Source organism: Fundulus heteroclitus, chromosome 22, assembly GCF_011125445.2.
Source record: "Fundulus heteroclitus isolate FHET01 chromosome 22, MU-UCD_Fhet_4.1, whole genome shotgun sequence".
Taxonomy (NCBI): Eukaryota; Metazoa; Chordata; class Actinopteri; order Cyprinodontiformes; family Fundulidae; genus Fundulus; species Fundulus heteroclitus.
In genome coordinates this window covers 14,673,893-14,686,592 of record NC_046382.1, presented here as the reverse complement: position 1 = coordinate 14,686,592, position 12,700 = coordinate 14,673,893, and the positions used below count along the sequence as shown (strand labels likewise).

Below are 12,700 nucleotides of genomic sequence, written 5' to 3'. Positions count from 1 at the left end.
ACAAATTCAAACATTGACTGTACTGAAAAATGATTAAAATTGTAGCGTTCCTGTAAACAGCAGAACTAATATTTATATGCATTATTACTGTTTCTGAAAACTGTTCAATCTGTGTTACTGGGAGTTGACCAACCTGTGAAGACGTATTCCAGCTCAGGATGACGTCACACAACGCCTTCGTGTTGAATTGTTTTTCCCTCAGAAACAACATGTTTGATATCCCCTCCCAAGTTTCCACTGAATTAAACTGAAGGGAATTGAGCCGACTGCTCCACAAACCAGATCTTGTTGTACTGGAACCAATAAGTTGCTGTCTTACTGTTCGGCTTTGGGTTGTTTTGTTGAAAACCCCTTTCAAGGGGATATACTCTTCAGTATAAGGCAACATGACTTATCAGAGTATTCTGATGTATTTAAACTCATCCACGATCCCTGCTCTGCGATTAGCAGGCCTGGGACTACAGTATGGAGACGGCCCTGTATCGTCATGCCTGAAACGCCAAGCTTTACTTACTCACTGCAGCTTGAATTCAGCTTTTGGTGCTTTTCTGATATATATATCTATATATAGATATATATAGATAGATATATAAATTAAAAAAAGTAAATTGAAGAAAAAAAAAATTAAAAAGGCTGTGCACCTCACAAAACATGGTACACATGGGTTTAGTCAAAATCACAGATTCAAATGCAGTATGGCAGAGGATCATTAAGTGGGCACAGTTTTAAGTTTACCTTAATGTGTCAATATCGGACCCCAGACAGAGAAAAATTTGTCCTTGGATCCCCTTAGAGTATATTTTATTTTCTCTAATTGTATGAAGTGTGTCAGGTCACTAAACCACAAAGACACCTTGGGTGGATTTTTGGATTTCCAATGCAATAAAATTCTTCTACGTGCAAGCAGCGTTGTAAAAGCAATTATGTTTCTATGGCCTTCCCTTAGTGTTATATCGCTTCTATCTATGTCACCAAATATGGCCATAGCTACGTTAGGTTGAAGATTAATATTCAATGCTTCTGACAATGTTTTAAAGATAGTGGACCAGTAGGTTGCCAGGGCTGGGCATGACCAGAATATATGTGTTAAGTCATCCATTCAAATTTTTAACAACAAAACATACTGTGCGTTTGAACAATATCAGAAGAATAATATAATTTCTCACTGCAAAAACGGAACTAGAAATAAGTAAAATGTTCTTAAATTCTGTGTTTTTGTCCTTGATTTGAGCAGGTAAATAAGATGATTTGCCAATGGAATAAGAATTTTGCACTTAAAATAGGAACAATTCATCTCCATCATCTTATTTCAAGTGCAGGATGTCTAATTATCTTATTTTAGGGGGTCAAAATACTCATTCCATTGGCAGATAATCTTATTTACCTGCTCAAATCAAGGATAAATACACTAATTTTAAGAACATTTTACTTATTTTTAGATCCGTTTTTGCAGTGCTGCGCCAGAGAAATAGTTGAACGCCACTGTGCGTCGTGTTATAGGCAAAGTAAAATCATGTTTTACCAAAAGGATGTAAACGAGGGAACCTCAGAAAGCAACTGACGGGACAAACAGCTCCTTTGGCAGCTGGGTCTTATCTCATTACAATACAGCAGCGTGACAACAGGACCTGGGACACCAGTCAAAGCTGTCGCACTGATGATAAGCCAGTGAGTGAGAGACAGGCTAATCCATTCCCACAGTTAGAGTCCATGTCACAGCATGGAGTCACAGAGGTTGGGACCTTGACCTGCGCAGTGCCTGCCCATTGATAAAAGCTTCTTTAAATAAGGAATGCCAAAAAAAATACTGCAAGCACTAAAAGAGAGCGAGAGAGAAATGAGCCATGATTCTTTTTGGCAAACCAATCTGTCGGGGAAAAAAAGCTGCTCTGGTAAAGGATATGAGAGGATTAAGCAGGAGCAATTTATGGCGCAGGTTCTCCGGTTTTTGGTTTAGCATCACTGCCGTCTTTAACCGGATGCTGGCATGGAAAGTGAGAAAGCCGACATCAAAAACGACGACGTCAAAGCAAAGGTCACAAACATCCATTTAAATGTCACAAGCGAGAGTCATCACCAGCAGGTTGAACATCGCTGAAGTTCTGCTTCGACGACCATTTTCCGAAAAATAATCTGTGTGATCGAGATGAAAATGATCAAATCCAGCCTATGGTATTTAAAAAAAGCATGCAGGCAAAGCCAAAAATCCTGCTTATGCAATGATGGTCTGTCTGTTTCTGTTAGTCTGTCTTGTAATAATATTCCCCCTATATTGCATACTGAGCTGATTTTTTTTTTTGTTTATCCCCACATATCACATGGCCTCATAGCAAATCATGCAATCACTGCCATGTTCTGTGCATCACGTTCCTGTTTCAAAGACCATATCTTCTCCATCTTTTTCCCATTAGCCGGATCTGAGGATAACATGTTGAACTTGTTTAAAGCCTTTCAGAGTGATGATGGAAAAGCGTTTAGTCTTGCTCTTTGTTAAAACCACAGCCTGCTCTCAGTTTAAATCCATAACATGCAAGGTAGAGCTATATCGGTGCCACATCTCCTCTACGTGAGGACAAATGGAAAAAATCCGGTCAAAAAAGGGAAGAAGAGATCAAGAGAATGCAATGCTGGAAAAAAAAAAGGAAGAATAAACCCACTCTAAGCCCCTATATGTGCTTGTAAAAACATGAGCCCTCGTCATGGTGGCTCTGTGGAGCCAGGGGACTCTGTCTGGAGGTCATGAGACTTGTCCATTGTTGCTCGACTAGCCCCCCCCACCCCCCATCCCTCTGGTCCCGGGGGACTGACTGAATTCCTTTCCTTTGAGATAAGAGTAGAAACTGGAGCACTTATTGTTGACACCAACATTTTAGCAACTCCAAGACGCAACAGCGAAAAACAGCTGACCACACTCAGAGTTGCTCCTCTGACCTCTCGCCTTCGTAGAAATTCCCATCACCAAGGACAGAATATTGTGATTTCATGAGAAGACGACGAAAATGTGGTTCAGTGCTGTCTTGTTTGGCCTTTGTGATACTTCCTCACAAAGCTGGTGGGTTTGCATCAGCAAAGGCGACATATAAACACAGAAAGAAAGCTGAAATACAAAACCTTTTCAGTATGATAACGATTTAGTGCGGGACAGAAAACACATGATGTCAGGAAACCTTTGTTTTCACAATGTAGACCTCCAAAAATAAATTAGCTCAACATGGACCTATGTTGGGGAGAGGCGAGTTATTTTTTTCTTCCAGATGCCTTAAGAAAACTGTAAAGTGTAAACGTGAAACAACACAGGATTTTAAGAAAATCTGCAGGACCAACAGGATCACGACCCAAAGTCGTTAGAGAGCCACAGCAGAGTAGCCTCTTGTTTGTCTGTTAATGCCCATAACAATCATTAGAGGCCTTCTATATACAGCTGTTTGGGAGCAATGCCAGGGGAAAAAATATAATCATTTCCTTTTGTCTGCAGTTCAAGTTTGTCTCTTCAGAGACTTAAACAGAAATTGTTTGCGTTGGTCAGATAAGTAAAAGATTTTCTCTTCAACGGGCCCCTCAAACCTCGTTTAGTGTGTGGTAGCATGGACTCTTTAACCTGACGTTAGCCACATGGATGTCGTTCCGCCACGCTCCACACGGCTCCACACGGCTCCAAACATCCGTCTGGAATCGTTGCCATTGGGAGGGATTTCAGTACCACATAAAATGGACGAGCCAATCAGGATCGCCAGGTGGGATTTTTGTAGATGTGACGTATCAGAGAAGAGACTGTTTGGATTCAGACAACAATGGCGGCTCGCAGCGAGGAAATCAGCGGTAACATTGATGCTGTTGTTTCATCAGTGTTGTCCAATCTACCAAACATTCCATCCATCCATCCATCAGGATTTTTGATAAGGCCCCTCCTTCTGAAATACCTCTCCAATGGAGCAATCCCAGAGGGATGTGTGAAGCTCTGTGGAACGAAATCCATCTGGCGAGAGTCAGGTTATGGACTCTTTGCAAAAATAAATAAATTATATATATATATATATATATATATATATATATATATATATATATATATATATATATATATATATATATATATATATATATATAAACAAAAAAAGCCCTTTAAGATCAATAAGGAAGTAGCTGAGCTGACAAATAATCAGACTTCTTCCATTGCAACCACAGTCACAAGCCCTAAATCCCACAGAAAATCTTTGGGTGCGCTGAAGAGCAGAGAGCATAAGACAGGACTTAGTCAAGTCTTACGCCAATAGATTTGGCACAATGGATTTTGTGAAAAACTAATTCAGTATATACAGTAAAATATATTCCTTACCTCGCTGCAATAACAGATCATTTCAAGGGTTTACCGGGGTTGCCTGTAAATGGTTGCTGTAACACTCGAGTTAAGAAACGCAGAGTGATGTGCTTTTCTAAACCAATTTCTTCATATTTTATTTTTTTTTACCCCAAGTCAAACCAGAATAAAACAGTTTTCCTGGCGGAGACAAAAAAGTCAACAACACCGGCTCTTCTTGTAACCACTTCTTGCAGTGAGCCGAACAGGCATTTGTGGACACAGGACCGCTTTTGGCTGATGTTCCTTTTGCCAGCTTTTCTCTTTCCCCGAACGGCGATTATGATTGTATCATCGTGTATCACTGCTGATTGTGGTAAGAGGATTAGACGGCGGTTCTGCCAGAGAGGCTTTTTTTTCCTTCAGAGTCACAGACGAGACCACCATCTGGAGGAGCAAATATGTTACTTCTTTGTTGCCAGGCGGGGACTTAAGAGTTGAAGTCAGTTAATGGGAAGGCCTTTGATAGCACGCAAGAGGACAGATTTTAAACCGCGCTCATTCAGAACATCTTCCGACGTACAAAAGCGACCCAATCTTCTATACGACGATCTAATCTAAAATTGCCCGGCCAAAATTCTTCTCTCATATCGTCTCACACAGTGAAGCCGCTCTTCGCGGCGATGGGGGGGGGGGAACCAGCGTTTTCTGCTGCACAAATCTGTCAGCTTGAAGCAGACGCAAAACAAAGATGTCAAAAATGTGAGTGTGAAAGAGCGGCGGATGGCGGATTTCACAGCTCGGTCTGTCCCTCGCAGACAAAACACGCAGATGTGCTCTCAGAACAAGTGTTTTACCCAAATCTACATCTCTTTTCCTCATATACTTGATTGATTGTTTGAAATAGGCTACACTCCATTTTTTTTTTTTTTTTTTTTTAGTGCATGAGCAATGAAAACTCCCTGTGGGGGCAATCTCCCAGCAGAGGCAAATCCTAACCTACTTGCTCAAGAGAACATTATGCCAGGTTTGGGGAAAGAAAAAAAATCCAAATGTGAGCTGTCAAACAATGGTGGTGAGATTTGAGCCATTAATCAAAAGGCTCGTCTCATTATCGTTAGGGAGAAACGCTGACTGTCCATGTTTGTGACTCTCTCCAGAGAAATCATAAAGAGAAACGTCAACAGACAGGATGTTCTGTAAGCATTTCTTTATGCTAATCATCTTTAACGTGGGAGCAAATGTCAAGCTGATTCTCCTCAGCAACACAAAAAAACAAAACAAGAAAAAGACTCTTCTGTTCAGAGGGTTTTTAAAAGACACTACAGCAGATATTTGAACAGATCCTGCTTACAACAATCACCAACTGGATGGATGAACGGACAGACGGACAGGTGGATAGATTTTCAGCATGTATTATGATATTTTCTAAATCACACCAACTTCTCTCTTTCTAACCACAGTGCAGCTCCCAGTCCAATGAAAGACTATCTATCAAACCTTCTCTGACTGAAAACCTGGAGACGCAATCGGCAGAAGCCAAGCACAGCTAAGAGAAGTGGAAACCTACCTTCGAGGAGTGCCGTCTTCATAAGGCTGGATTATAACCACTTTGACGGTGATGGATGTGCGCAGGAGGTCAATCATCTGCTCATGAGTGAGAGTGGCCACGGCCACCTTGCAAATCTCCACCAGTCGGCTGCCCTGCCTCAGCCCCGCCTTCCAGGCAAAGCCGAAAGGCTCCACGTCAGCCACGATGCCCTCAAAGTTGACGTGGAAGCCGAGCTGTCCGAGGCTGTTCCTCCGCAAGGTTATCTCTGTGGTCTCGCAGCCTCTGGTGGCAATCTGGAATCAGAACCAATGTCCATATGTTTATCATCTGCATAAAAGACAAGCCATTTTTCTATTTAACTGACATATCCAGTAAGTTTGGGGGGTATGTTAGTCAAAATTCAAATTTTACTACACACATGACTTCTACTTTCTAATGCATTTTTCATATGTTACAATCACAAATTCTTAGTTAGGAACCAACACAAAAAATGCACAATTGAAATATATGATTTTCTACATTTATAATAATGAAGATCTATGCTCAAGAAAGGTTTGCCATCCATTTGTAATAAGCCCCCTGAGATAATACTGTGTGGAAGCACTTTTTACTGCAGTCACAGTTGTATATTTGTTAAGGTATTTCTCTATCAGCTTTCTGCATGTAGAGAGAGGATTTGCTCGTTCTTCTTGTTTAAATCAGTCAGATTGTATCAAGACACTCTGTGGATATCAGTTTCAAAGCCTTGCCAAAGGTTCTCAATTGGATTTAGGTCTTGGCTCTGACTGGTTTATTTTAACTCATGAATATGCTTTAATACCAACCATTCATTTGCAGATCTGGCTGTATGGTTAGACATGCTGTAGTGGAACATGAACCTCCCCCGAATGTTTATTTCCCCCCCAAGATTCTCCTGTACTTATTATCCCTGTCCTTGCTGAAGGAAGGTATTCTCACTTCATTATGCTGCCACCTTTATGATTCAGTGCAGAGATGTCCTTTTTACTGTAATGTCGAGGGTTACTTCTCTGACATTCATCGTTTTTTGCATATTGACCAGAAAGTTCAATGGTGTTCTAATCTGACCAGAGCACTTCCTGCCCTGCATGTGGTGCGCCCACTCTGTGGCTTGTAGCAAAACTGTAAATGGGAATTAATACGGCTTTTATCTCACTGCTTTTCCATAAAAGCCAGATTTGTGCATTGCGCGACTAATATAATATACTGTATAATATGATTGAACTTGACTTTGTAAAGTGCCTTGAGATGACATGTTTCATGATTTGGCGCTATATAAATAAAATTGAATTGAATTGAATTAATAGTTTGTCTTGTCAACAGGTTTCTCCCACCAGAGCTGTGGATCCCTACAACTCTGCCAGAGCCCGGATTAAAAGTCTGTCTTGGTGGTGTTTTTAACTTCCTCCTAAACTCGGGTTTGCATCTGTAACCACAGATACCGCAGCACATCTGACCACCCGGTACCTGTCAGCTGCTTCCGAAGTCCCAGAGGACAACAAAGCCCTAAAAAGTCTCAATCATCACCAGTATCTACCAGCAGGTCCGCTGCTTGCCACCGCCACTGGCACTGATAAGATCAGGGAACAGCTCCTGGAAACCGGACCACAAAAGAGGTCCTGAACATGATCCGTCCTGATTCAATGTCCCTAACCTTCCTCTGGACATGAGAGCAATTCTTCCAGATGTAAATGTGAATTGAAGATCACTGGAACACATTCTGCCGCCAGACGTTCCCAGATCTTCCCAATCACACCCATCCAAGTCCGTCCTTCCGTCTTCTTCCGCTTATCCGGGGTCGGGTCGCGGGGGTAGCAGCTTCAGTAGGGAGGCCCAGACGTCCCTCTCCCCGGCCACTTGGGCCAGCTCCTCCGGGGGAATCCCAAGGTGTTCCCAGGCCAGCCGGGAGACATGGTCCCTCCAGCGTGTCCTGGGTCTTCCCCTGGGCCTCCTCCCGGTGGGACGTGCCCGGAACACCTCACCAGGGAGGCGTCTAGGAGGCATCCTGACCAGATACCCGAGCCACCTCAACTGGCTCCTCTCGACGTGGAGGAGCAGCGGCTCTACTCTGAGTACTCCCCGGATGACTGAGCTCCTCACCCTCATCTATGGTCACACCTTATCTATGGACACACCTCATCTATAGTCACGGACCCAAAGTCTGTGACCATAGATGACGGTAGGAACGTAGATTGACCGGTAAATCGAGAGCTTCGCCTTTTGGTTCAGCTCTCTCTTCTCTCTAGAGCGCCCGCTTCACAGCAGACGCTGCACCAATCCGCCTGTCGATCTCCTGCTCCATCTTCCCCTCATTAGTGAACAAGATCCCAAGATCCTATCCAAGTAACCCGTCAATACATCCATGGGCATGGCACCCCTTCCAAAGGTAATCTAAAGTGCTGTTCAGTGCAAAAGCACAGACAACAATCATGACCTTGCCCCTTGCAACCTGAAGTTCACCTTTCCACTCACTGGAGAAAACTCAAAAATGGAGGCTTGAGTATTCCCACTCCTGCCCCACACCTCTCTCCCTGGGCAGCTCCGGAGTAGGAGAGATTCTCCAGAAGTTGGGCTGCAGAGCCCAGGCTGTACGTAGAGGTTAGTCCAACTACTTCTAGCTGGTACTGCTCAACCTCCATATGTGTATTGTGAGGTGAACAAACTAAAAACCCTGAAATGAGCACAAAAACACACCTGTTTCTGTATGCAGTTCTGCAGAAGATGTGTGAAAGCCGCATGAATAAGAATCTAATTGGCCCCTGAGACACCAGCACCTCCACAGAGTTGTGATCATGAGTCAGAGTTTACGTCTAAAGAGGCCTCTGGAGCACAACGGTTTATACACAAACACAATTTGCATCGGCTGCCGGCTCATTTTGTTCACATCCAGCATGAAAAATACAAATTGAAGACGGCACCTTTTTTCTGTAGGGTCTTAGACTGTATGTAGTCAGAGATACGACACCGAGCCCTTAATAGACAATCTGAGCATATCCAGTGCATGTCTGGGAGAAACTAAAACAGACTCTTGTTCAGTCATACGCTTGCATGTGAATTAAGTCTGTCTTCTTTTTCCCTGAGGTGGCTTGGCGGCACCTCGTCCAGGTTCACGCGAAGTTCATGCAACCTTCGTTCTGCTGTGTGACCATCCAACTAAAAACTGAATCAACATGAAAGCAATTACGTACCGACAACATTCCAGGATGCAGGCCGTGTTCGGGCTATACAGCTGTGCAAGTATATACGGTGAGAGTGGACGTTTTTGCGCAGTTTTCTGACAATCGCTCAAGGCAAAATACAGAGCCTAAAACAACACCCAATGAGCTGTAATCACCCATCAGATTAGTTTTGGGTCAGTTGCGGGTGACTGGCTCCGTGTGCTTTGGATTGGCAGCTGGCTGCGGCAACACATTAAACATAGACTACGGACTGTCAACACTCCGCAGAGACTCGCTGTGGCAGAAAAGCTACTATACGTCATGACAGGAAACCCAGGCCAGTAATGAGGGGCCATCATACGAGAACTAAACGTGCAAAAACAGACACAATCCTAAACTTTGTTCAGTTAAGAGAGACAGTAAGCTCCTTTTACAGCAAGTACACAACCAAACTCAGCCTGCCGCTATTAAAAGACAGCAGAGAACATCACGCAAATTAAGCTGTAGCCTTTCTTGAAACTTTGAGAGTGATGTGTCCAGGCTGGGTCCAAAGTTGTTATTTCAAAGGATCGACTCGTAGTCAGAGACGCACCAAACACTCGGCCACAGATCGGAATTGGCAGATTTTTCCAGGGATGACTCTGATCAGTGTTTTCCAAGTCAAATGACAAAAAAGTGGTCTTTTTTTTTCTTTACTCTTCATTAAATGCATCAAAGTCGTCGTTTTGGTCTTTCAAGGAAGCAACAAGCAGTGCATTCTTTATTATCCACTTCTTTTTAAATTTCAATAGAAATTAAATGTTTTTATGCTCTTCGTTTCATAATTTACTGAGATTTAAAATGATGAATGAGTGAACAAAATTCTGGATTGGTAGGATTCAGGATTTCAGCTTTGGTCAAGGAAAGCCTGATCTGTGCAGCTCTGCTTGTTAGCATAAAAACTGCAGTCATATTCAATAAAATGGAATAGCGTTTTGATGACTTGTCAGATTAGTACCTCTTGAAAATAACCACCTTTAAGGAGGTATTAAACCCATATTTCTCTATTAAAAATGTTTTTTATTGGTCTTGGTCTAATATTCTAATCCTAAATGTTTTCATTTTCAGTAAGCAGAAAATCATAATTGAAGGCTTGGATAAATCTGTCTGTGTGTGATTAATTTACAAAATGTGTTTAACTTAGTGAGCTGAGTTGTTCAAATTACCGTTTTTTTTTTTTCAATATTATTTTATTGAATTTGACTGTAGATGAAAACATCAGGCTTCACATCTTTAATTGTCGCCATCACTTCTGACAGGCGTCTTTCCACATCAAGCCAGACATTGTGCTTTAATGACAGACGACATAAAACTATAAATACTGTCAAATAAAGACCAACATTAAGCTCCTTGATTCGAGTGACGCTTGCTCTAATGCACACAGGGAGATCTGACAAACCCAGCTCTGACAGTGATGACACAATCTGTGGAAGCATATTTCATAGACAGGGCAAAAGCTTGTCATTTCTGGTGATCTTCAAAAAACCGAAACACTTCCATCAAGATGGGTCACACGTTTCCCCTGGGCTGCTAATTTGAGTTTTCCTTTTTTTTTTATTTTTTTTTTTTTATCAGTAAGTACATATTAGAGCTGCAGCTTCTACAGAGACGAAGCACGGATTTGTCTAAGGGGGCAAATTGTAAGACATCATAGTTTGCACTGGCTATTAAACTTACAAATGGTGCTGATTAATACTGATTTGGTTCACACTCTGACAACAGCCTCATCAACAAATGTGAGGATTAAATTATTATTATTTTTTTTTTTTTTTGAGTACTGAACAAGTTGCTTTTGTCTGTTATGCTGCAGCTTCCATACTTGTTGGCATTCCTGGTAAATAGGCATAACATAAATGTAATTCATTTCAGTATATTTATTAATATTGTTTTAAAAACAAATTGTATATTTGAAATTAAATTGTTTCCTAAATCATTGTTGTCCCTTTGCACAGCCCCTGTTTAGCATCAGAACAGCAGTTCGTCTTGTCCTTTAGTACTTCACTAGGTTGATAAACTTTGGGAAGATTTTTGACCATTCTTCATTGCTCAGACCCTCTATTTCGTCCAGATACTTAGGTCTTCTCTTATGGTCTGTTTTCTACAGGATTTAGGTCTGCGGACGGCCATGGTCATCGAAGTAGGTTGATTGTCAGTCTGGTGAACCCTCTACGTATTGATCTGGCCATATGCTTTGGATCAATGATCAGTTTTTGTTGTATTCAGAATGAGGTGACAAATTTAATCAGAGCTGCCGTTGTATCCTGATATGGCTACTGCTGCTTCTGTATCGTATGGATTTGGACCGCTTCCTTTCTTCAGACTGACACCAGCTGGGTGTGCCTTACCTTTCTTAAACACGACTGTAAAATCGGACAGCGGCACATTATAAATGTAGATGTTTTTCAAGAATTTCATGAATTACTGCGGCCCCTGCGTTTAGTTGTAGATCTCTCCTCCAGGGTGTTTTTAAATGAAAAGGAGACGTTTTCAATCAAAATCATTTGAATTAAAATAATTATCCTGGTGGGCTTCACAGTTGCACAGTGGGAAGCGCTGTTGCCATGCAGCAAGAAGGTCCTGGGTTCAAGTCCTATACCCTTGCAATGGGTCTCTCTGCATGGAGTTTGCATGTTCTCCCTGTGCATGCGTGGGTTCTCTCCAGGTACTCTGGCTTCCTCCCACAGTCAGTCAATCAATCAATCAATCAATCAATCAATCAATCAATCAATCAATCAATCAATCAATCAATCAATCAATCAATCAATCAATCAATCAATCAATCAATCAATCAATCAGTCAATCAGTCAGTCAGTCAGTCAATCATTATTGTTAAGTACAATTTGCATCGTAATCGAGATTAGGACCAAAACCTCTCTAAATTATCTAAATGTGTGTGTGTGTGTGAATGGTTGTTTGTCCTGTTTATCTCTGAGTTGCCGTGCTATAGACTGGTGACCTGTCCAGGTTGTACCCCATCTCTCACCCATTGACAGCTGGAGATCAGCACCAGCAACCCTCGTGACCCCAGCAGGGATAAGCGTGTTAGAAAATGGACGGATGGAATAATGTCCTGGTATTTCTAAAACCATTTGGTGCAGCAAATTCCCGGGACCCTTGGAAGGGAAATAGTATGCTGAAGGATCCAGCACACTCAACAGTAGACATGAGGTGCTTTCCCACTTACTCATCCTAAAACACCAAATCCACCTGGAGTGTTTATTTTTTCTGAAAAGCAATTTTTTACTCTCATCTAACCAAATCACACAGTTCCAGTTAAAGTCTTTGCAAAAGCCTCTAAGGCAACTGCTATGCATGTAGCTAGTCTGTTGGTTATGGAGAGAAGATGCTAGCCTCGTGAGACCATCCTGATCTCGCGAGCTTTCAAGGTTTCACTCGCAGATCAGTCTGGCTACTCTCCATTAAAGAACATTTGGAGCCGTTCACCAAACGAACGTCCAATCAGCGTTGGCTTTGAGGCGGGTTGAGGTGTGACGCAACGAGAAGCGCGACAGTTCAGTCTGAAGAACATGGCGGCTTCAGCCGATGAAACTAGCGTTAGCGTGGCTATCGAGCAAGTTTTATCGGAATTACAGAGTATTTCTTCACTGAAAGAAGAGCAAAACACTGCTCTGGAGGCTT

At 42.2% G+C, this 12,700-nt stretch overlaps 1 protein-coding gene across 5 annotated transcripts in view; it reads right to left on the bottom strand.

Moving 5' to 3' along the window:
• LOC105916024 (signal-induced proliferation-associated 1-like protein 2) overlaps nt 1–12,700 on the bottom strand; it is a 132,351-nt gene that overhangs the window by 46,660 nt on the left and 72,991 nt on the right. For all 5 annotated transcript variants that reach the window (XM_036126535.1, XM_012850317.3, XM_036126532.1 and 2 more), the window contains exon 9: nt 5,865–6,139. In XM_036126535.1, coding sequence (XP_035982428.1) covers nt 5,865–6,139 — 275 coding nt within the window. The remainder of the gene's footprint in view (nt 1–5,864; nt 6,140–12,700) is intronic.